The following is a 23,288-nucleotide window of genomic DNA, read 5'->3' as shown; positions in this document are numbered from 1 at the left end:
ACCCATTTGCCTCGACCACTGCTGGTACTTTACTATTTTTTTCATTGTTACTAATGTTTTTGCCAAGTACATGTTATCAGTTTTGTTAACAGTTCCTTTAATTCGGCTTTACTATGTTTTTGAAACTGGGGTCACACTAACAGCAACCACTGTTGCTCCCTCATCATCCTCTGGTATGCTAGCATTTGATTATGTTTGCGTGGTAGTGTTGTGTGATTTAAGTTTTATTAGTGGGTCATTAGCATCTGTTGCCACTTTTTCCCTGTTGGTGATCAATGTACATTTAATCATATGGAATGTGTGTGTGTGCGGGGTGTCAAGGTGATTTTCAGATTTATTAAACTCCTTGCTGATTCTTGTTTATTCTCTAGTCCTTTTAAATACTTTGAACAAATTACCCTTACCTACTTGCTGATTCTTGTTTATTTTCTAGTCCTAAATAGTTTGAACAAATCACCCTTTCCTACTTGCTGATTCTTTGTACTTCCAAGTCTTTTCGTTGGTTTTTGTCTCTCGAGTTTCATCATTGTGTCAATAATTGATAGTAGAGTTTAGTGCACACTAATCACACAGATTAAGGCTGGCGCATGTTCTACCTCTTAATTATTGTTCTTTTTTGGTCTTGTCAATTACTTTTTCTCTACCTTTAGTCAATTATTGTTTTCCAAATTAGGCAAATTCACTATGTTAATTGAATCTTACTATTTATATCATTGTCACGGGACAGCTTGCTGTCCAAGATTAACTTTTAAAATGGAAATTAAGATTGTGCACAAGTGAGCTGTTCGCAGCTTTGGAACATATATGTGCAATTTGAGCTAGAACATCTAACAATCTTCGTTGCAAATGTTTGTTGAATAATAATATATAAATATGGATAGCAGTTTGATGCAATTCAAATGCTAGCATACCAAAGTATGATGAGGGAACAAGAATACCGCAGATGCTAAAAAAAATTAAACCACACGACACCCCACACACACATTCCAATGATTCCATATAATTAAATGTACACTGATCACCAACAGGGAAAAAGTGACAACAAATGCTAATGACCCACTAATGAAACTTAAATCACACAACACTCCCACACAAACATATTCAAATGCTAGCATACCAAAGTATGATGAGGGAGCAAAAGTGTGTGCCAGTGCTGTGACCCCTTTTCTAAAAACATAGTAGAGCCGAATCAAATGAACTGTTAACAAAACGTACTAGGCAAAAATATTAGTAACAATGAAAAAATAGTAAAGTACCAGCTGTGGTCGAGGCAAGTGGGAGAGGAGGCAACTTAAACCTAGGAAGAGAGATTTTGGTGACCGAAAAACTCATTTTAGAGAAAAATTCATAAGCAAGTTGTAGGTTTCTAAGATCTCGAGTTCTCGACTATGATTAATACATCTACGGTGATAGCAAACGTAATGCTCTCAACAGAATACAAATATTGTGTCAGCTCACTTTTCTTCCTCTTTTATTCAGGTGCCAGTGCAATTTCAGCATTCTCTTTTGCAGTATGCCGTTCTCCTGTGGAACATGTTGTCGCATGCAAGCAAAGTGGTAGATATGCTAGCTCTCTGCATTGTGCCATTGACATTCTAAAATCAGGAGGGCCCCTTGCATTCTACACAAGATTTTCACGGCAGTTCTTTTCCTCTGCCATCTTGTCATGGTACTCTATCTTTCCTGCGCTTCCTCTCTTATGAACATGCACACAATAACGCCCTGTTGATCTATATTTGCAATTGGTTGATTGTGTTGTCTTCTTCATGGTTTTACAGCCTATACCGTTTGTTTATGAAAAACTCCAGAAACTCAATCTGCAAATTTGATTGTAGCATTTTAAGTAATGGATGTCTGCAGTGAGATGTGAAGTTGGCTTTGGCAAATTGTATCAGCGGACTATATGGGATGAAATCTTTATGGATTCATGTTGAGCCTCGCTCTCTGGGAGTGGGAGTTGTATGCGATGTAGTCAAGCAGCAGATCATTTTAGTAACATGATTGATATTCTGCCTAGTATTTATAGTAAGGGACTGTAAGTTTAAATGGACACCTTTATATATTTTTTGTGTGAGATAAACTATACCTGTTCCTTATACATATCAGCATAATTAGTTTATCAAATCAGACAGATTTGATCACTAACTCAGATGACCTAATTTCATAAATTGAGAACCTGAGTCACTGCCTATAGCAAAAAGATGAAAGAGATCAACATCAGATTTCAGAATGTGTTCTCTCTTTTTTTTTTTTTTCTTTTTTTTTTCCTCTCTCTCTCTCTCTCTCTCTCTCTCTCTATGATCATCATAGCTCCATAAAAGTGGTATGGCATCAAGAACTGGTTAAATCACTCCACTGGTCATTACAATAATTCTCTATGGTGCTTACAATCCAACACAAAGATAACACTAGAAAGCATCAATACAATTTGCATCAGTATAATAAATCTTCCCTTCTCATAAAACCAATATAAAGTACTCGACAACATTTCTTTTAGTTTTTGGATAAATAATGACGTGAAACTTTTATTCTTGTTCTACAAATCTGAATTTGACCCAAGAGAAAACTGTTCAAGTTGAGCGCCAAGCTTTTATCTTCCTAAAAGAGCTGTATCTTTTCCATTGCCAAAGTCCATGTTGTATGAGTAAATATGTATTACTTTGAATCAGCTACCTCAAGATGGTAAACACTTTCATCATCATAGAAACGAGCCAGACGCCTTAGACAGTGCACGAATGATATTCCACCCTTCCGCCAGATTCAGACAAATAAAAAAGAAAATGTCTCCACCAGATTGTAGCAATGATATTAAGCATTATGCCTTGACCCTGATACCAAAAGGAAAAAAACGTAATAAATAAGACAAGCTTAATAGATGATCTAGAAACAAAGCTACCAAAAATATACGTGTGTGTGTTCCCTAAAATCACTAAGAAATGAACAAACTAATCAATTCGGATTGATGAGAATAAAAGACAATCCAGCCAAATTACCTTCTAACATAAGAGTCATCCTCGGTGTCAATAACCACAGACTCACCAGCTATGATATGAGCTGGTACCTGGGTAGATGAGAAAGAATAAAAGAAATTAGATAAAATGCAACTTGGGATTCATGACACCTATAGCATATCTTCAATTCTTCATTCCCCAAAGGATCTGTGTGTTTCATATGTATGCATTTAAGGATGGTAGAACAGGGAGAAGGGAGAAACAAGCTCCAACAACAAGCTGAACTGTGCAAGAATGTGGAAATCTAGCAAGCAAGGTAATCCCTTTTCCAGGAGCAAGATTGCAACTCAAATAGAACCATAATGGACAGCCTATCTACTTAATTTTTATACCATATTTTTCTTCTCATAATAGCTACAAACACCTAGCATGTGTAAAAATATTATATAAAAAATGTAACTTACTTTTATAGTGAAGCCATTTTGGATTGTAGCTATTTTATCCCTGCATTTATGAAAAATGTTAGGCTATGTAGCAAAAGCACATAGATCATCAGTGTAGGTATTGAGGAATTAAATATGACTCAAAAACGTACAAAGAAAATAGTAAGTATACTCCTTTCTATTCTTCATCCGTCTTCTATCTAATTCTTTGCACCTCAGCGCTATTATCTACAAAACAAGTTCGATTCTTATGCTTTTCATTTTGAATCGAGAAGGACATCAAAACAGCCTCAATGACACTAGCTATCTATTCATCCTCAAGTTGCCCCAAAATTATCTACAACTCTTTTCTTCTTCTTCCTAAAGCCTCCGATGTTCATCTTACAAAATTTCCTACAAATTCATCTTACAAAATACAAAAGCCAGCCAATAACTTCTAAGTTATCAAGGCTTTAATAAAATATGGATATTCAATCTATGAGAAAGACTTGCAGAATTTCTATACGACAAGAATTCCCTCTTTTTATGTCATAATAATGATATGAACCCAATGATGTCATGCAGGTCAAGCAGCTTATTCATGTCAAGTGATATTCCAAGGAGAAAGCAGACTGAAAAACAAAGTAACAATGTGTAGCGAGATGAAGTGTGCTGAATACAGCAGCATTTGTACAAAGAAAACGTACTTAGGTGTTGCTGCAATCCCCTTTATAGGAGGTTGTGCTTCCTTGACAGTGCAGGTCACATGTTTTGGAACTGATGCAGATAAAGGGGTCCCGTTAAACAGCTCCACTCTAACTTTCATTTCTTCTGTTTATAATGAATATCAAATTTTAGTTTAGTATAACAAATGGCAGCCACAACAACTATCAATGATGATGAAACAATATTTAAATTACATATGTGAAACCAATTTTCTGCCCACGACAACCAGAAGAAAACACGAGAAAACAAGGTATGGTAGTGTTATTATATAACCATAAATGACTATGACATCTTAGATAGTTGTATCTAGGAGGCATCATAGAAAGTTATAGAAACAATAACTGCAAGAATACATGCACACATTATTCTCACGAGAAAGAAGACATAAGTAAGCATCCACCGTAAGTGTGCCTGTATATGTGATAAGCTGATCAGGTATAAATTCACGTTTCTATAGTTCTGTTGACTCATTGGTAGTTTAATGCATGACAATCACCTTAAAATGACTACAGTTCATATTAGAAAGTCCCCAGGAACACAAAACGTCGTATACATGAAAATAGTATTTGGCTGGAAGGTCCTCCAATTAGCAGAGTTTATAAGAATGGTCATGCAATAAGAGCTTTCAATGCATTGATCAATAAAATCTGGACAGAAGACAAACAGTTGGTAAATTGTTTTGACAGGTAAATGGTTAGAAAATGACCATGTGACAGCAGCAACACGACATCATCATTTTCAGAAACCAGCATAAGTAACACCATTGGTGGAAGCTAGAAGGCTTATTCAAATAATTGTAATCAATAACTTTGAACCAATTTGTATAAAACTATAACTTTAAATTTTATTCCATAACCATGAGTTATTGATATATTTTGGAATACAGACACTAAGAAAATATTCAGGGTTAAAGTTATATGATAAATAACAAACGAACAGAAAGGAACATGTATTATAAAAGCATTGACCTTGTAGGTATTTAGCATTCTTTCCAAATACGTCTTCATTCACTTCGAGCTGATCAAGCGTATCAGGACTGATAAGAATTACAAAGAGAAGTTTTTTAAGAGAAAGTAAAAACAGTAAAGTGAGAGGGAGAGGACGAGAGGAAATTTTTTCAGAAAAGAGAAAGTAATAACACTCACTCCATCAATAATACTTTGCCATCCCGGTCTGTGCACATGTAAATGTAACTTTTTGACATGACAAACACTCCTGTAGCAATTGATATGAGACTTTATCATTTTAGAGCACACATCTATAAAAACTTAAACAATGGGATATTATAGATATGCAACTGGAAATAACTGTGACAATCCAGCCCATTTGTCAACATTACATTACTTCAGTAAAGGATGTCTGCCATTATTGAGCAATGGGAATCCACTAAAGAATACAAGTACTAAAAGAACAAAGGGCATCCACTAAAAGGCTCAACTTTAGCCCATTAGTTTCTAGAGGTAAGTGTAGAAAAATCAATGTATACTCATTGTATGTTTTGAGCACTGCTCATTCTCTTTGCCAACAAACCCCCCGAAAAATAAAGACGGTAAATTCATTGTCAAAGCAGAGTTTGTAGAAAATAAAACAGAAACAGAATACAAATAAGAAAAGCCAATGCAGAAATAGTCATCAGAGCAATTAAAAGATCACACAACTACCAATGAATCTAACTGCAACCATATAAACCAATTGAAAAGGCAACAAGCATCCTAGATGAAGTTAGTAGCACAGTTAGATATTCCATACTATCAACTGACTCCTCTGTCCCCAATCTTTGGGATGTCTTGTTCCCAGAGTCGACATCACGAAGCTCCAGCTACAACGAAAAACAACAACTTCAGTTAGCTAATAGTAATAATAACAATAATGATGGTGACAGTGACAATTAGTAAACTAAAGTGATGATCAACACTCCACACCTTAATGTTGGCCTTTCCTCTTCCTTCATGTGAATGCTCTACCTTTATCACCTACACAATTACGAGTAATACATCCGTAAATCATACCCTAATTAACCAATAACATCGTTTTTCTCAATTGAAAATAACAGAAAAAACCAGCTCTCACCTGGTAAATACGATCTGCAGCACCATAATCACACCCGAAATTTCATCAGTACATACATACAGAGAAACTTGAACTGAATTTCGATTACAAAGTACCTTTCTTTTGAATCACATTGCCAGGTCTCACCTGCAGGATCACGATGAATTAGCGATGAGAGAGAGAATGCGATTTACAGTCGGAAAAGGTGTTCGGCAAACTTACATCGGCGCCTTGGACTCTGGCGCCGCGGTGTTGAGTGGCGGACCAAGGAGGAGATGAGAGGAGAGATGTTCGGCGGGTGAGACACGTGTCGGTGGCGGCGTCACGGCCGGGGGAGGATAGCAGGTTGGAGAGAGGAGAAGAAGAAGAGAGAGTGAGGGTGGTTAAGGTTCTGGTGAGGAAGTGAGGGCGAGTGAGTTTGGCAGCCACCGCTTGCATTTTCTTCTTCTTCTTTTCTCTTCTAGTCTATATGTCTATCGTCTTGAGGAAACCGAGTCACCGCGAGAGACGATCTCGTTTGGGCTTCCACTTTTTTTTTTTTGGTTACAAAGGAGGCCTTAAACAAAAGAAAAAACAGAAAATTAACCCTCAGGCCCTGTTCTAACTCTCCTACCTCTTGGGAGATTGCAAAGATCATCAGCGAAAGCACTAGCAACATGAGGGGGAGGGGTGTCAAAAATCACAATACCATAGTCATGGCTGAGACTTCCCTTAGGGCAAGTTCACCCGTTGGGTCACCAGGTCACCCACTATTCACTACTTTTTAGTGTTAATTTCGTGCCCTGGGTCACGAGCACAGTGTATTTCGTGCCCTGGGTCACGAGCACAGTGTCTTTCGTGACCCAGAGAATGAAAATATACACTAAAAAGCAGTGAATAGTAGGTGACCCAACGGGTGAACTTGCTCTTAGCAAGAGCATCAGCAGTATAGTTGCATTCCCTGAAAATATGCCGGATCCTAACGTCTTCAAAACCATTGATTAGACGTCTACAACTGTTGATAATGTTGCCTAAAGGATAAGATATAGGGCAACCATCAATCAGCAACTTAACAAAGATAGCTGAGTCAGATTCTACTTCAAGCTTTCTGATATTTAGGTCAGAAGCAAGTTTCAACCCAGAAAACAACCCCCTAGCTTCAGCATTGATGATTTGGCCAACACCCAAGTTTGGGCTTCCACTTTACTTGCGATGTTCGGAGTTTTTATGTTATATTTTGTTGTTTTTTCGCCTCAAACTTTTGCAACCTCAAAAGAGTAAAAGTTGAAAAACTCCTCTCAGTAAATTTTGAATTGAAATTGTGTACTTCTTTTTCTTATTTTCTAAATTTCTTTTATTTGGTTTTAGTATTTTCTAATGACATTTTAGACACGGAGATTGGGAGAGAGAGGGGGGATATGACATAAGTTGTAATTTTTAGTTTTTAAGGTTATGTTACTTTCCATATCTTCATCTACTTCACGTTAATATCGCTTTTCAAATTCAAGATACTAAATAAGTTTTATTTTGCTGAGATACCCTCAAGGACTTCGGTTGAAATACTGACTGGGTGAGTGTGTTACTAACTCGTTAACGTAACCGTTGTGGCTTGCTACCTCACCCCCGATAAAAAAGAAAGATACTAAATAAGTGACAAACATAGGTACTTGAAATTTTATTAAAAAATTAACAATAATAGAAAAAATATTTTTTAATTGAGTTACTAACATTTATCTGCATGATTTTACTTGATTATATATGCCTAGACATATAAGAAAAAAATTAGCGATCTCTATGAAGAAGCTTGCATGTGTTAAAAAGAAATTCACCTCAATAATTTTGTATTTTTTTTTTTTTTGAAGGGGTTTGGAACCCAGCCAAGCTGGGAGGCTCATCCCCACGCCTGATTGGATTGGCAGTTAATTGGAAATCAAAAGTCATGGAGGGTTAAACAAAAATGGAGGATCAGCAACAAAATAATTGAAAAAAGAACATTTGGAAAGAAAAACTAATAAATGGATTTATGGAGAATAAATTTACCTCAGGTTACTATATTTGTATATAAATAAGGTTATGTTAGTAATAAGCAAATTTGTTGTTTAAAAAGAAAAAAAAGGAGGGGTAATGAGTAAGGGAGGTATTAGGAGAAAATTTTGGAGACTCTAATAGAAACTCTCATTAAAAAATTATTGTTAAATTTGATAATTGAGAAATTAATATTATTAAGATAAAATAAAAGCATTATAGCTTGAATTAAAAAGCAAATATAAAATTTCATAATTGACTAATGTGAGCTTATGAAGTATGGAATTGGGTAAAAAATAAATTTACAAAAACAAGCTTTTTATGTAGAATAAAAAAAAAAGAAAAAGAAAAAACAGTTTAATTTTTATTTAATTTTTAATATTGTCATTAGTATCTGTATTTCAGCTAAAATCAAAGTGCGAGTGCAGGGTTGAGCTATATAATCAAGACATCAAGTAGAACCCGACTGAAGATCCGATTCGTTTACGCGCTCTCGATCCAAATCAATTCCCGTGGACTCTGTTCAGTGAAGAACCACCACCCCTCTCCCCCAAAATTCAAATTCGAATTCGAATTCCATTCAATTTCCCCAATTTTCAATTCTCTATAGCTCCGTTTTTGAAAGCTGCTCAAGAAATCTTCCGAGCTCAATTTTCAAATTTCAAAGCTTGTTTCTGAATTCTCAGCTTTCATGTTAGGGTTTACACTCTCTTTCATTGCAATTTCATTGCTTTTTTGTTTTATTATGAGGTTGCAGTGGTTTGAATGTTTGAGCTATTGTTTTGCAGGATGAGAAGTTCTTGGGGTTTTGATTTGGTGTGAGTTTTCACAAGAAGAACGGACGCTTGGGAATAGTTGAGGACTGAAGGAAAAGGAAGGAGCTTTGTAGATTATACGATCATACTGAAAAGGAATGTGGACCAATGTTTTCAAACTTGTATGTTTCCTTTTCTTTCACTAGCTTTGAATTCTCGCAGCTTCAGTTATTGGATTTCAGTATAATATGGTGTTGCTTAATGTTTTGAGTGAAGGTATGTTTGATAACCTGTTAAGGGGGATATGAGAGTGAATATAATCGTATCGAACCTGTGGTTATGGAGGAAAGAATGTACAAGTATTACAGTATAGTTTAACTGTTGTAAACCGAAGAAACACCCTGAAGTTATGTAGTTTCACTTAAACTCTTCAAATTCACACCATGTCAGAATAAAGTGTAGAGTGTTTCCAAGAGGAAAATGGAAGCACAATGTAGGGTAGACTCTCGATAGTCTTTAAGTATGTAAATGAGCTCTCTGACTGTAATTCTTTGAATAGTTTACTTGATGGTATTCTATATTCTTTTGGGTGTTGTGAAATGCCATATTTAGTTAGGGTACTTAATTTATTTTAGTACTATTGTAACTGCTTGAGATCAATTTTGCAGCCTGGTTTTAAACAACTATCATGGTATCAATATCTCCCTCACGAGTCGGAGTTGATCAAACTACCAGACAAAAGGTTAAAAATCTGTCCCAGGTTCTTTCTCAGTTTCCTAATAATTAGGCGAAAGGTTTTCTTTGTCATGGTCTTTAAGCATTAACTGACATAAATGTTTTTTTCCCCGAGCAGCAGTGTGAAAGATGCTGCCACGCAGATGGTACTTTCATCACATTTACAGTTGCAGAAGGAAGGATTACTCAGCACATGGACCAATTCCTTTGTTGGGCCTTGGGATCCATCACAGGGCATGCACAACCCGGGTAAGAAATGGGTCATGTGGTTCCTCAATGTGTGATTGTTTTGTTGATTTTGTTGGTGAAATAATCCCGATTTGATAATTGACAATCATTAGTGTAGGTATGAATATCCAATAAACTTCCTTACCTAATAGCTTTTGCTTCTGGCTTTGGTTTTTATTTGTAACTTGTTTAACAGAATATGGAGAGTTTCACATATGCTGTCTGTTGTATGGGATACCATATTTGGTTCTAACTTCTGCTTTGTACAACATAAACAGATGAGAAAATTAAACTATGGCTTTTCCTGCCTGGGCGTTATTCAACTGTTCCCGACTCTGCTCAAGTTGCAGTGTCTAAATTAAGAGGTACTATGTGCTCTTGGGTCTTATTATTGTAGCATCTATTACTTATGAATGAATAAATGATAGTTATTTTTATTTTTATCAAATACTTGTTTTGTACTATAGCCGGATTGCGTATGTATTTATGATATATAATTGTGTCTGTGAATTTAATTATGATTTTGATTTGTTTCGAGGAAGTTGTTGCATCTGGAGTTTGGATATCTCCTGGGGACTCAGAAGAGGTTGCAACTGCCCTTTCTCAGGCTCTGAGGAATCGTATAGAGAGGTCATTGTACATCAATAATCCAAAGTCCTTGGAATAATGTTCATCACGCTCATATTTGACAATTATTTCATTATATCTACAGAGTGCTATCTGGATTCGCCTATATGAGATTTGGAGATGTTTTTTCAAAGTTCCATCCATCACAAAGTGAAGAGCATCTCAGGTATTTTATATATTCGTTAACATCCCGACGGATCGAAATGTATTATAAAGATTGGAAGTATTAATTACTACACAGTGATGATCACCATCTACATAATAGTAAGACATTAACTGAATTGGCTGTAAAATGATTGAATTGGTAAGATCACTAAGATGTCATTTCTCTTAAAAACAAAGTCATTTTGAGGAGGGGGTATTTTCTAATAAAATGTTATTTCTCTTCAAAAAGGACAATTAACTGAATTGGCCGTAAAATGCCTATCTGCCCAACTCAGGATCTGCAAAGCAAAGTAACTTCTTCATTTCTTTCTTTTTGGTGTGTGCACATGGGCATGCATTGAACTACTTTTTCTGTTCCTGAGCCGTTTTCACCTTAATAGGTGATGATTTTTCTGATGCTAGTTTGAATTGCCTATTGCTTGATTGATGTTTTGCAGGAGAGGGCAGCCTACAATTGAATTTATTTTTGCTGCCACTGAAGAGGGAATATTTGTGCATGCCTTAGTGTCAGCAAAGTATGTAAAGTTTACACCTTCATTCTATTTACTGGATTATTTGTTAATGTAACACTAATGGAAACAGATTTTTGCATTAAAAACTCATTATAGGCATGTCCGAGCACTTTCCAGTGGTGATTTGGAGAGAGTACTGAAGCATTCTTCCAAAAATTCTGGTTATAGGCTTCCAGGTTTGTGTAATTTCTATGTTATGGGTTCGGTTATTTACTTTTATGAGGTGTAGTAGAGCTCTCTAACTTGATTACTACATTAGAATGCTGCTTTTTTTTTTTGTCTGATTGAATATAGGAGAGGGATCTATTCTTATATTTTGCATTCTGTTTAGCAAGAAGCCTTGATTAGATAGAGGAGGGTTTTCCTAGAAAATAATCATATAAGCTTGTCCCAGTGTTGTTCTAGTTTGAGAACTTGTGGTTGGAGCACCACCTTTTCAAGCAGTGTTTATGGAGTCTAGGGAGAAGATGCTCCACTTGGAATTGGTTCAGAAAAAAATATATATATAAAAAAAAAATAAAAAGGTGGTTGTTTTGAAGATCCCAACCAGGATCTGTTGAAACTGAGCCCAATATTCCCTTTTGGTACAGAGGTGGATCTAAGAGCATCCTTACCCAGCTAAAGCTGGGCTAGTTTTTGCTAAAATACAAAAAAACTGTCTGCTGCACCAACACTTGAACCAAGGACCATTTGCAAACACTAAACTGGGCAAATCGCTGCACCGACTGCAGCTCTGTTGTTTTTAAGAAGAAAAAGTATACATGTATGTCCACATTAGAGTTAGCTCACCTAAAATTTGTGCCTTAACTCTGCCTCTGGTTTCATGGTTGGTGGCTAGATAAAAATATGCCAAATTACCTGAAGTAGGTAAATCTTAATGCTAGCAAGTGAAGATAGTGGAGGGATATCTTTACTTGAGGATTTTGTTCTGTTTTTTATCAATTTTTTTTTTATATTTTATTTATTGGAGAAAGGCTTCAGAATAAGAGTATTGAAGATCCCATCCAGGTCCTGTTGAAACTGAGCCCACCCAATGTTCCCTTTTGGTTGAATTTCGCTGTTGGTGGCAAGATAAAAGTATGCCTAATTATATTATCACCTGAAGTATTTGGTCTGTACTAAAATTGTTTTGGATCGATTGTCACAGTAATTGCATCTCCTCATGGAATATGTGGTAGGCTTACTGGATGTTGCCCAAGTGATCTTGTGAAACAAGTGTATTTCAGGTAGTTTAACTCTTTTATCATGTGTGTTTAATCTTCTATTTTGAGTACCACTTTTTAAGTTTGTTTATTTAATTATTTATTTTACTTCCAGCAGTTCTAGCAAGTCTAAGACTTCAAATGGTTTCATTGGTCTGCCAAATCACGTCTCTCAAGGTTCTGGTTGCCAACTTAGGGGTCAAAGTTGCTATGTTGAAGTTACTCTTGGCTGTCCTAGACCTGGAAGTGACAGGGCCTTGCAATCAAACTCACATTCCTTCAGGAATGTAGTGAAGCATCAACTTGCTGAATCTCCTGCTTTAGGAAGAGGTGATCAGAAGGGATCTTTGGATAATTCAACAGTTTATGAGAAAACATTTGTATATCCAGCTGAGGCAGTGCTTGTCCCAGCTTTGCAATTTGCGAGATCATCTCTGAAAAGGTACTTAATTTTTCTCAGTCAAGTATAGCTGCAGTCATGAAATTGAATATTTGTTATGAGCTTGGTTCAAATTAGTTGCAATAGTCCAACCCACTTTTACGTTCTTACTGTGCATCAGTATAGGCAGTCTTAGGGTTTGGGGGATATTTTCCAATTGGAAAGCTGCAGTAGTCTAGATCTAGTTGAACAAGCGGTTGTAGACTAGCAGCTGCTATGTCTTGATCCTGTAGTTCTTGTTTTCCTCCTGGATTTTTTAGGTTCAGCAGATTTGTAGTTTGTTTCTGGATACACTGCCCACTGCACCTTTTGTGATTAATGGTATAACATTCTTTCTTATACAAAAAGATGGATATCTTGTATATGCTTAGATAGATTAAATTTTTCGGAACTTGTGCAATGACAGTTTTGTCCATCCTGATCGGTATTGTTTTCGTCCACAAGCAATAACCTGTGCATTTCACAGAAACAATTAGTTCAGTCCAATATGAGTTTTTCACCTATATTGTCCAAGATGAACTGTTTAGACTTTTTTATTTATGTGTTCTGCTCCTTATATATTGCAATGGTTACTGTCATGAACTAGCAGATTTTGGCTGCAGAATTGGATAGGGCCCTCCATGCCAGGCTCATCTTTCTTTATGCTTTGGTTAGTGACTTCTTTTATGTATTCTAGCATTCTTCAGTTAAGATATTTTTATTGTCATACTGTGCCTTCAATATAGTAAGTTAATTCTTTTTGAGGTTCTCTCTAGCATGGAACTATTAGAACACACGCTTCTGCGCGCGCACACGTACATTTGCATTTCTTTTGGTGGACTATGGTTGCTGATGTCACTGTCATTAGCGTGACTTAGAACTACAGTAACATAATTGGGACTTAGATGGATACAGGGATTAAGAATAAAGAAAAAAAATCTATAGCTATTAATTATCTAGCAGGGCTTCAGGTTATAGGAATTTTCGGATAGTAGAGTGCAGGCAATGTAGGGAAAGAGGATTAAGAAAATAATGTGCTATCTATGGCTAATGATGTAGTAGCCTTGGGAATAATATATGGATTTTAGAATCTTAAGGCTAAAGTTGGAGTCCAGAACCCTCAGAAAGACCATGGAAATTGAATTCAATCTGTTTGTGGCTTGATATTGGAGTAAAATGTGAATTTTGTTAGTAACAAAGGTTTCTTTATAGAAAAGAAAACAAAAAGTTAGCAATTGTAGTGGATTGGTGTAGTATTGGTGCAATCTTTTTCTGTGCCAGACTAGTTTAGACCAGTTGCCTCTCATCTGATATTACTTAATAGGACTTGAAGTTGCCCAAATGCCAAGGCATTTCTCTACAACAAAGTGCTGTCCCAAGTTGGATTACCCCTTCCCCTTTGGTAAATAGAAATGTATTGATGTTTAAACAATACATTTGACCTTTGTTTCTATTTATTGTAACTATATTTTTTATTGTATGAGGTTCATGTAAAAATTTCCTTATAGATAGAGATCACACACACACACTCTCACACTTTACTATATATGTTGGATAAAACTTATCTTCTTATCTTCTCTCTTCTGGTTGTTATTGTTTCAGCAGTTCTGATAGTATAGATCCTATGGAGGAATGGAATGAAACCAATGGTATTCGCACACAACGTGGCTATAATAGTAGTAGTAACAGTAATTGTAGCAGCATTAGTAGCATAAGTAGCAGCTCGAGTGAAACTGATTACAAGATGGCAACAGGAGCCGGTGAACTAGAGGCTGACGCTGATTCTTTAAGCTGTAGACAGTCTGGTTTATCTTTTCACGATCGTGCAGAAAATGATATGTTGAAATTGGTACCTTATCTAATCTTTAATAAACATATTTCTCCCATGGTATATGGACACCAACTTGCAGCTTCTGGAAACTGTTGATTTTTTTTTCTTTTTTCTTTTTTCTTTTTTGTCTGTAATATCACTCTATCTGACAGTAGCAAACACAAATAAGAAAATAAAATAATTTTTGCAGTGTTAAGGTATTAGATCACTGTTGAGTCTGCAAAGATGCCCAAGCTAGTGTTAGTAGGGAGAAGGGTCCGCAACATACTGGGTACTGTCGGATGCTCGTCACATGGCTTGTATGTAGTACCCAATATGTTGACTAAGAGTGCTGCCAATTTTATTCATAATATGTTCACTGCAAGCTACGAGTTTATTGTTACTTTTCTTTTAGTTCTTGGTGCAATTGATTTGTTAATAAAATCACGGAATTTGTGTATTTTCTTATGGATAATAAACGTGAACTCAACTGTATTAGGATGCAGCACTTTTATGAATATTGAATGTGAACTCATTTATATCTGGATATATCTGTCTATTGAATAGTAAATCTCAGAATGCAGCAGCATTGAGATTGATTTCATGACTTCTGTTTGTTTGTAGCAGATGAGTTTGTGGGATAATGTGACTATTCTTTTTCTACAGGGTTCTAAGCGCCCTCGACCTGGGATGACTGAGTCGTTTGCTCAAGTGGGTACATCTACAAGTGCTTCTTTGCAGGATACGTACAAGTCTGATTATGGTTCTGTGGAAGTCAACAACTCGGCGATCACTGGATTTGCAAACGAACAGATTGGATCTCATTGGGATTGGGATGGTGATGATAGTGACAATGGCACCGATATACATGCTTTGCTGGATGAGTTTGGAGGTTTTGGAGATTTCTTTGAAAATGATGCCTTGCCTTTTGGGGAGGTATTTTCTTATCTGAGTGCAGTGCAGTGCATATGTTGATAAATTTTCTTTAAAAACAGCGGCTTCTTTGCAGTTTGTATTGCAATATGTATTTGTTTGATTGATCTTCATGTATACATTACCAGTTATTTGATGCCAACTTCATTTGAATTGATCAAAACAATTATTTATTAGTAAATTGAAATCTAGACCCTAGACCCATGGACTTACTGGAGGAACATTAATATTCATTGATTTGCTTGAATTGAGTTTTCAGTTTCCTTTCTTCAGAGTCCAGACCCACAGTGTTGTTCATCTCTGTTCAGTTTAATACGATGATTGTGCTTCTTTTGACCAAAAGAATAAAGATTATTGTGCTTCTTTTAAGTCTGATGATGTATCTTTGTACTGTGAAGCCCCCAGGAACTGCAGAATCTCAGACACTTATGTTTTCCGCTCCAGATTCTGGCGATGTAGTCGACAATGCAGTTGGGGCTATGGATGTTTCTGATCAGTTGCTTCTGTCAGAGGGTTTTGCATCGTTCGAAAGCCTTATCCCACCCCCTCCGGCACCCATGGAAGAGACACTCGGCAAAAATCAAGGAGTCGGAAATGGTGCTTTGGCATCAGGTCCTGTGAACTGCTCTTCAGCATCTAATGTCAGTGAATTTGATCACATAATAAAAGCCGAGGCACTGATGACATTTGCTCCTGAATATGGAGCTGTTGAAACCCCTACAAGTGAAGTCTCATCTTCCATTTTCCGAAGCCCATACTTGCCAAAATCTAGAAAAGTGGAGAGTTCAAGTTCAAGTGCAAATAATTACACGTATGGTGCAACACCACCTTCTCCTTGCTTTGATGTATGTGATGAGAAGACTGGTATGCCAATGAATTCAAAAGCATGTCCTGGAAAGAAAGATGCAAACAACATTCTCTGGTCAAAGAACTATTACATCCATGTGGGCAGTGGTAAAGAGCAACAAGACGGAAGATTGTTTACAAGTAGTAAAGACACTGTACTCACACGTGATGGGGTCGCACCATCTTCATTCTCAACACTTAATTCTACAAATGCTGTCAAAGCATCTCAGAGGAAAATGATTGAAGGGACATTTGACTCAGAAAATTTCTTTTTGTCAATGAGTACCATTCCTGCAACTGAAATTGAATGCCTCATATTCCAGGCGTCAATGTGTAAGATACGGCACACCTTATTGTCTTCAAGTAGTCTTTCATCTATTGGCAGGCTGCCTGGTGAACCAAGTATGATGCCAGATAATGTATCGGGAAAACATGAGCTGAAGAGGAAAGATTCCATACCAATTAGAATTGCTGGTGATAATGATGGAGGAATAATAGATGGACATCTCAATGCGCCTGTTGGTGTTTGGCGCTCTGTAGGAGCTCCTCGGGTCTCGAAACCCTCAAGTTCATCTAGTATGGAAATTAGCACATCCTTGCCTCATACCTCATTCGGTGATGAGGGTATGCTTTCTTATGGGCAACGACAACCACTTCAGGAACTTCTTGATGGCATTACATTAATTGTACAACAAGCTACTGCTTTTGTTGATTTGGCTCTGGACTCAGATTGTGGTGATGGTCCTTATGGTTGGCTTGCTTTACAAGAGCAGTGGAGAAAGGGATTTTCTTGTGGGCCTTCTATGGTCCATGCAGGTTGTGGGGGTACACTGGCTTCTTGTCACTCCCTGGACATTGCTGGTGTGGAGTTAACTGATCCGCTCTCTGCTGATGTAAGCTCTTGTTATATATGGTTTCTTCTGTAGATAGTTTTTTTTTCCCCTAGGAGCATGCTGATGCTGATCTCGTGTGTGTGGTGTGTGTAATCTGATTTAGGTATATATGAGTATATTTCCTTATGGGATTATGTTTGAGAAGATATCTGATGATCACCTCCCCCCCCCATTTCAGGTTCATGCTTCATCTGTGATTAGTTTGCTGCAGTCTGACATAAAGACGGCCTTAAAGTCTGCATTTGGTATGTTGGATGGGCCATTGTCTGTCACTGATTGGTGCAAAGGCCGCAACCAATCAGGAGAAACCACAGTGGATGGATTTTCTGCTGAGTCCACTATAAGTGATTGTAGAGATTCGTCAAGTACTGTAGCACTATCTATGGGAGAACCATTGAGCCCATCACCTTCTGTTGGATCAACTGGCCTTAAAGGTAACTTCACTTGTATGTAATTGATGAAAAATGTTAATTTAATTATAACAATCAGTTTGACTTCCAATATTATGTACTCTAATAGATGTAGCGAAAGTGGATGAGACATCCCAAAGAAGATCAAACCAAGAAAACAGTAGTTCTGAATCTGACCTGCAGATAAGCTCGCGGCTAAGACCGACACTTTTGGTTGCTCCATTGCCTGCTATACTTGTTGGGTATGTATCCTGATACCAATTTTATATCACAACATCTGGAAGTGAGTGATATTAGACGTCAACCATATCTTTAACCTTGCCTTCTGGCAGGTATTAAAACACCTTGTTTGCCTTCTTTTGCCTTTGAAAATATTGCGAGTTACTGGTACTATTGTACTATGTAAGCCTTCTTTCCGTTTTATTAAAAAAACTGTTACACAAACCTCTGAAGTGTTCCACCTAGATTAATTTGACTTGCAACTCTGGTTTCGAGCAATATTCCTGTTCTGGGTCTTCTCCATACTAGTTTTCTAGAGGATGTGAATTAGTTGGCATATTGAATTAACTTTCTACCTCCTTTTGCATCAGTTTCATATAAAGTAATGTTCAATAAACTGTTTGTATCTAGGTATCAAGATGATTGGCTTAAGACATCAGCAAGCTCTCTGCACCTCTGGGAAAAGGCTCCCCTTGAGCCATATGCTCTGCAAAAACCTGTAAGTTCATTGAAAGGTTGAAACCAATTGAACCAAATGTCAGATACAAACTATTTGAGTAATACACATCCCTGTATAGATAGTGTGGAGGACTGTTTACAATTGCTTGCATTTTTCAATGGCTCTTCAACTTTGAAATTGCATTTGTCAGATGTTTGAAATATCTCTCTGTTCATTAATTGTTGCAGATTACTTATTGTGTTATATGTCCAGACATCGATCCCCTTACCTCTGCCGCTGCTGATTTTTTTCAGCAACTAGGAAGTGGTAAGTGGTAAATTTGCCCCAAGTGGTGGTTATAATTATCTGCTTTTCTATTTTACGTGTGAAGGAGAAAAACAATGTTATCAGTTACTAGGATGACAAACTGACAAAACTTTAATATTATGATTCTTGACTCAAAATCCTAGTCTTACAAGGTAACAATTTTGTCTCGGGCAGCTGTCCTGACCTATCCTGGGCTAGTTAGGTAAGGGGCATGACAAATTCCTCTTGAATTTGGACAAGGTCATGAAAAATATGAATCATGTGGAGAGCAATACATAACTAATCCACCCCTGAAAAAAAAAAATGTGGATAGACCATACTTCTTTAAGAAAATTGCAACTAGAGAATTCTCTTAGGATAAACAAACTATTATCACCTCTTTGTGTGTATGTGCGTATTTGAATGTATTCTGGTGGTTTCTTCTTCTCCAGTTTATGAAACATGTAAATTGGGAACTCATTTACCTCAGAGTTTTGGGAATCAAATGGAGGTTGACTCTGGAAAATTGGCATCTGCTGGATTCATGCTACTTGATTGCCCTCAAGCAATGAAGATTGAAAGCAGCAATGCATCTCTAGTGGGCTCAATAAGTGATTATTTTCTTTCTCTTTCAAATGGTTGGGACTTGACGAGCTACCTGAAGTCTCTTTCAAAGGCTCTCAAAGCTTTGAAACTTGGTCAATGCTTGTCTCCAAATGCAAAAGAAGGAAGCAGCAGTCCTTCCATGGTAAGTAGCAGTAGCCATTAAAGTTACCTTCAATAATTGTTGTAGTAAACATGCTCTTTTGTGTTCAATTTTCCCGGATTATAGAAATTTTATGCTGTCCCTATAGTTAAGGCAATTAATATTTAGATTTGAGAAGTACTTGCTAAATTACAATGCTTTACTTATCTATCTGCGACTCTTTTGAATATGTTGGAAACTCCATTTCTCTTACTTTGATGGTTACTTGAAAAATTTAATGTCTGCCAGGCCCACACTGCATAAGTGCATATTGTGTACTGGATAATCATCATAACTTAGTTGTTCTTGTATCTAAAAGCCCCACTAATCTAACATGGCTAACAGATTTGACATCACATATGCTGCTGGTTCTTTGTATACAGGTAATATATGTGGTGTGCCCCTTCCCCGAACCTATTGCAGTTTTGCAGACAGTTATTGAATCTTCTGTTGCTATTGGATCCGTTGTCTTCCAATCAGACAGAGAAAGGAGATCTACATTGCACAGTCAGGTTTCAAAGGCATTAAGCTACTCAGCAGCAGTGGACGAAGCATCAATATCAAATGTTTTAGTACTCTCTGGGTTTAGCGTTCCTAAATTGGTACTGCAGATTGTGACAGTTGATGCCATTTTCAAAGTTACTAGTCCATCACTGAATGAGCTTGTGATTCTTAAGGAGACTGCTTTTACTGTTTACAACAAGGCTCGTCGAATATCACGAGGATCTTCTAATGATACAGTCCAGTCATCATCATTGTCTAGTAGATCCCATTCAGTCCTCACACAAATGTCTTCTCCCTCTCCGGGGATGTGGAAGGATTGTGTTGGCCCTCGTATTACCGGGCATTCCCTTCCAAGAGAGGGTGAAATTGACGCTAGTTTGAGGACTGGTGCCTGGGATGGTTCATGGCCAAGAACTGCAGCTGTAAGCTGTGATCCCAGCCGAATGGGAGATATTTTCCTTCAAGATGAAACTCGCTACATGTTTGAACCGTTTTTTATTCTTGCGGAACCTGGTTCTGTAGATCGTGGGATTTCACCTTTGGCTTCTGGTAATTATCCATCAGAATCTTCTAAGCCATTTTCCGATGAGAGTGGTGGAGTTTTTATGCCAACTGCAAGTGGGGATACTGGATCAGGCTCTCAAGCTGATGTATCTGAGTTAGATAAGACTCCAAGCCTGCATTGTTGCTATGGATGGACAGAGGATTGGCGCTGGCTAATATGCATCTGGACAGATTCTAGGGGAGAATTACTTGATAGCCACATATTCCCCTTTGGTGGAATTAGTAGTAGACAAGACACAAAGGGACTGGAGTGCCTTTTTGTCCAAGTTCTGCAGCAAGGCTGTCAGATACTGCAGGTATGCTCTTCTGATACTGGACTGACAAAACCCAGGGACTTCGTGATTGCACGCATTGGAAGTTTCTACGAACTTGAATACCAAGGTATAGGAGTTCATCCCATCATTTAATTTTTTGTTGAAAATTTCATATACTGTTGAGGTGCTGTGAGGAAGCTGCAACAGTATTGAATAGAAACAACATATGCATACTTTGTTTTAATGAACTGTCATGAAGATAAATTACATGTAGTTGACAATTGTATCATGTTATAAAGGTTCCCACATGTAGTTTAGCTTTTATTTTTCCCCGTTTTCTGTTTGTAAATGCATGGCTGCGGTCACTTTTTAAAGTCATCTGTTCCTTCTTTTTCCAACTTTTTTTCTTTATTTACAAAGAAGATCTATACACCTTTTTTGTTACTTAAACCATTTTCATTAAATTGTAATTCATTCTCCCATCTTGTGAAATGGCATTGATATTGAGTTTGTGTGTTTACCCATCTGATTGTGAACAGAGTGGCAGAAAGCAATTAATTCAGTTGGGGGTTCAGAAGTGAAAAAATGGAACTTGCAATTGCGGCGATCTGTATCTGATGGGATGTCTGCTAGTAGTAATGGGCCTTCCTTGCAGCAGCAGGAAATGAGTTTGATTCAAGAAAGAAATCTACCTTCGTCACCTGGCCCTCTATATGGAAGCCCTCACTCAAAGATGTCTGGATATATGAAAGGTGGTTTGGGACAACCTTCTGCGAGAAAGCAGCTTATGGGTGCACATACGTTGATTGACAGCTCAAGAAGTTTGCTTCAGTGGGTGCAAAGCATCAGCTTTGTCACAATTGCAATTGACCATTCTTTACAGCTCGTCTTTCAGGCAGATATACCTTCTCCTGGTGAGTTCTTTCTTCCCGTCCGGATTTCCATTTAAAGGTGTCTATTGTGAAAATAGTTGAGTTAGCCATACCATCAGTTGTTTGATACGGAGCGACTTTGAAAATAGCACTATATAATCTTTAAAGTGGATGTTAGTGAAGTTGTTTGATCGTATTGTGCAGGAGCTCAAGGTGGTTTTGGTGTGGGCTCGTCCGGATATCTGGAAGGCTTCACCCCTGTGAAGTCTCTTGGCTCCACACCTGCATCTTACATTCTGATCCCGTCACCTAGCATGCGTTTCCTTCCTCCAACACCTCTTCAGCTGCCCACATGTCTCACTGCTGAATCACCTCCACTAGCACATCTCCTTCACAGCAAAGGCTCTGCTATTCCCCTTTCTACTTGTTTTGTGGTTTCAAAAGCTGTACCTACTATGAGGAAAGATTATAGGAGCAACTTGAAAGAGGAATGGCCTTCAACTCTTTTGGTCAGTCTTATTGATCACTATGGAGGTAATAACTTTAGCCAAGAAAAGATCATGAGAGGTAATGCTAAACAACTGGGAAGGAGTCCAAGCTCGGAAGCTAGAGAATTTGAAATTGAGGCTCATGCCATCCTTGAATCTGTTGCAGCAGAGCTTCATGCACTCTCTTGGATGACCCTGAGTCCAGCATACCTGGAGAGGCGGACTGCCCTGCCTTTCCACTGTGATATGGTTTTGAGACTGAGGAGGCTTCTTCATTTTGCTGATAAGGAGCTCTCTAAGCATCCTGAGAAGGCACAGACTGTGGCTTAAAAGTTGGAAGACAGCAGTTAATTTATTGGTCAGTGGTAAATATAATATTGAAGAATGAAATACCCTAATCAGCTATAGGCAGCCCATGATTTGTAACTTAATAGGTTTAGATGTAGTTTTAGCCTAATTTATAGCAATCTTTGTCGAAACTGATGTCAATGAAAATAGGCAGTCTGGGTGGAAATAGTTAGATCTAACATATGTAGATTTTGATGATGTAATGAACTAGTGAAGGACAACAGCACTAATGTAGATTTTTTTTTCTTCCAGAAATATGATTTGGTCTCTAATTCTGAAGTTATCATTTTGAGGGATGTCTAGTGAGAATGTGAGATTGGGAACAAATCCCGACTCCCCATTTTAAGATGACCGACCTTCTTGTCTAGCACGTGTAGTTGTTGAAATTAGATTAAAAGAATTTACTCAAATATTAAGTGAGCAGATGGAATGTATTAACCAATGGAATCCAACACCAAGAGAGTTCTTTCTTGTTGTCTTTCTGAAAGCGATAGCTGATATGGGCAGCTGGTCCAAGCATGAAGCATGTGATGTTTGTTCGCTAGTTCACATCATTTCTTTCCTTCCTGGTCCTCCTCTCAATTATTTTTTTTTCATCATTCCATGTGAACTGTATTACTAATCATGTCAAGCTTCCCTGTTATTGAGGCGGTTGGTTTCTACTTTCTACGCATAATTGTTGTTCTTTCACAAAATTAACATCATCTTTTTATTTATTTATTTTAATTAGAATCGGAGAGAATTCGAACTTGGAACTTTTCCAACATTTTATTTGAGAGAAATACCTACTTGACCAAAATGTTAATAGCTGAAGATTTTTTGTCATCTTAAAGCTCGAAGTGATTGAAGAATGTTTGTTTAGA

General features: G+C 37.4%; 2 protein-coding genes across 7 annotated transcripts; one reads left to right on the top strand and one right to left on the bottom strand.

The window, feature by feature from the left end:
- Window positions 1-2,319: 2,319 nt before the first annotated feature.
- LOC133733933 (uncharacterized) lies at window positions 2,320-6,647 on the bottom strand. The gene is made up of 11 exons (XM_062161591.1): window positions 6,371-6,647; window positions 6,265-6,295; window positions 6,170-6,183; window positions 6,022-6,072; window positions 5,849-5,918; window positions 5,245-5,314; window positions 5,068-5,135; window positions 4,081-4,204; window positions 3,416-3,455; window positions 2,994-3,061; window positions 2,320-2,828 (listed from the first exon to the last, which is right to left on the bottom strand). Exons 1-11 carry the CDS (start codon window positions 6,584-6,586, stop codon window positions 2,816-2,818), a joined length of 765 nt encoding a protein of 254 aa, XP_062017575.1. The 5' UTR covers window positions 6,587-6,647; the 3' UTR covers window positions 2,320-2,815.
- Window positions 6,648-8,563: 1,916 nt separating this feature from the next.
- Window positions 8,564-22,711, top strand: LOC133732516 (mediator of RNA polymerase II transcription subunit 13). 6 transcript variants are annotated; one of them, XM_062160081.1, is made up of 23 exons: window positions 8,564-8,845; window positions 8,941-9,089; window positions 9,576-9,649; window positions 9,761-9,891; window positions 10,149-10,235; window positions 10,413-10,500; window positions 10,583-10,663; window positions 11,100-11,177; window positions 11,271-11,350; window positions 12,322-12,400; window positions 12,495-12,818; window positions 13,405-13,464; window positions 14,400-14,643; window positions 15,271-15,540; window positions 15,936-17,276; window positions 17,455-17,710; window positions 17,796-17,928; window positions 18,317-18,404; window positions 18,593-18,671; window positions 19,103-19,398; window positions 19,779-20,844; window positions 21,257-21,631; window positions 21,794-22,711. In XM_062160081.1, exons 2-23 carry the CDS (start codon window positions 9,066-9,068, stop codon window positions 22,405-22,407), a joined length of 5,868 nt encoding a protein of 1,955 aa, XP_062016065.1. In that variant the 5' UTR covers window positions 8,564-8,845; window positions 8,941-9,065; the 3' UTR covers window positions 22,408-22,711. The 6 variants fall into 6 exon arrangements, with proteins under 6 accessions (XP_062016065.1, XP_062016064.1, XP_062016063.1 ...); XM_062160080.1 differs by having other exon boundaries at window positions 14,397-14,643; XM_062160079.1 differs by having other exon boundaries at window positions 12,492-12,818.
- Window positions 22,712-23,288: the final 577 nt, after the last annotated feature.

Source organism: Rosa rugosa, chromosome 2, assembly GCF_958449725.1.
Source record: "Rosa rugosa chromosome 2, drRosRugo1.1, whole genome shotgun sequence".
Taxonomy (NCBI): Eukaryota; Viridiplantae; Streptophyta; class Magnoliopsida; order Rosales; family Rosaceae; genus Rosa; species Rosa rugosa.
This window is presented reverse-complemented; position numbering and strand designations above follow the sequence as displayed.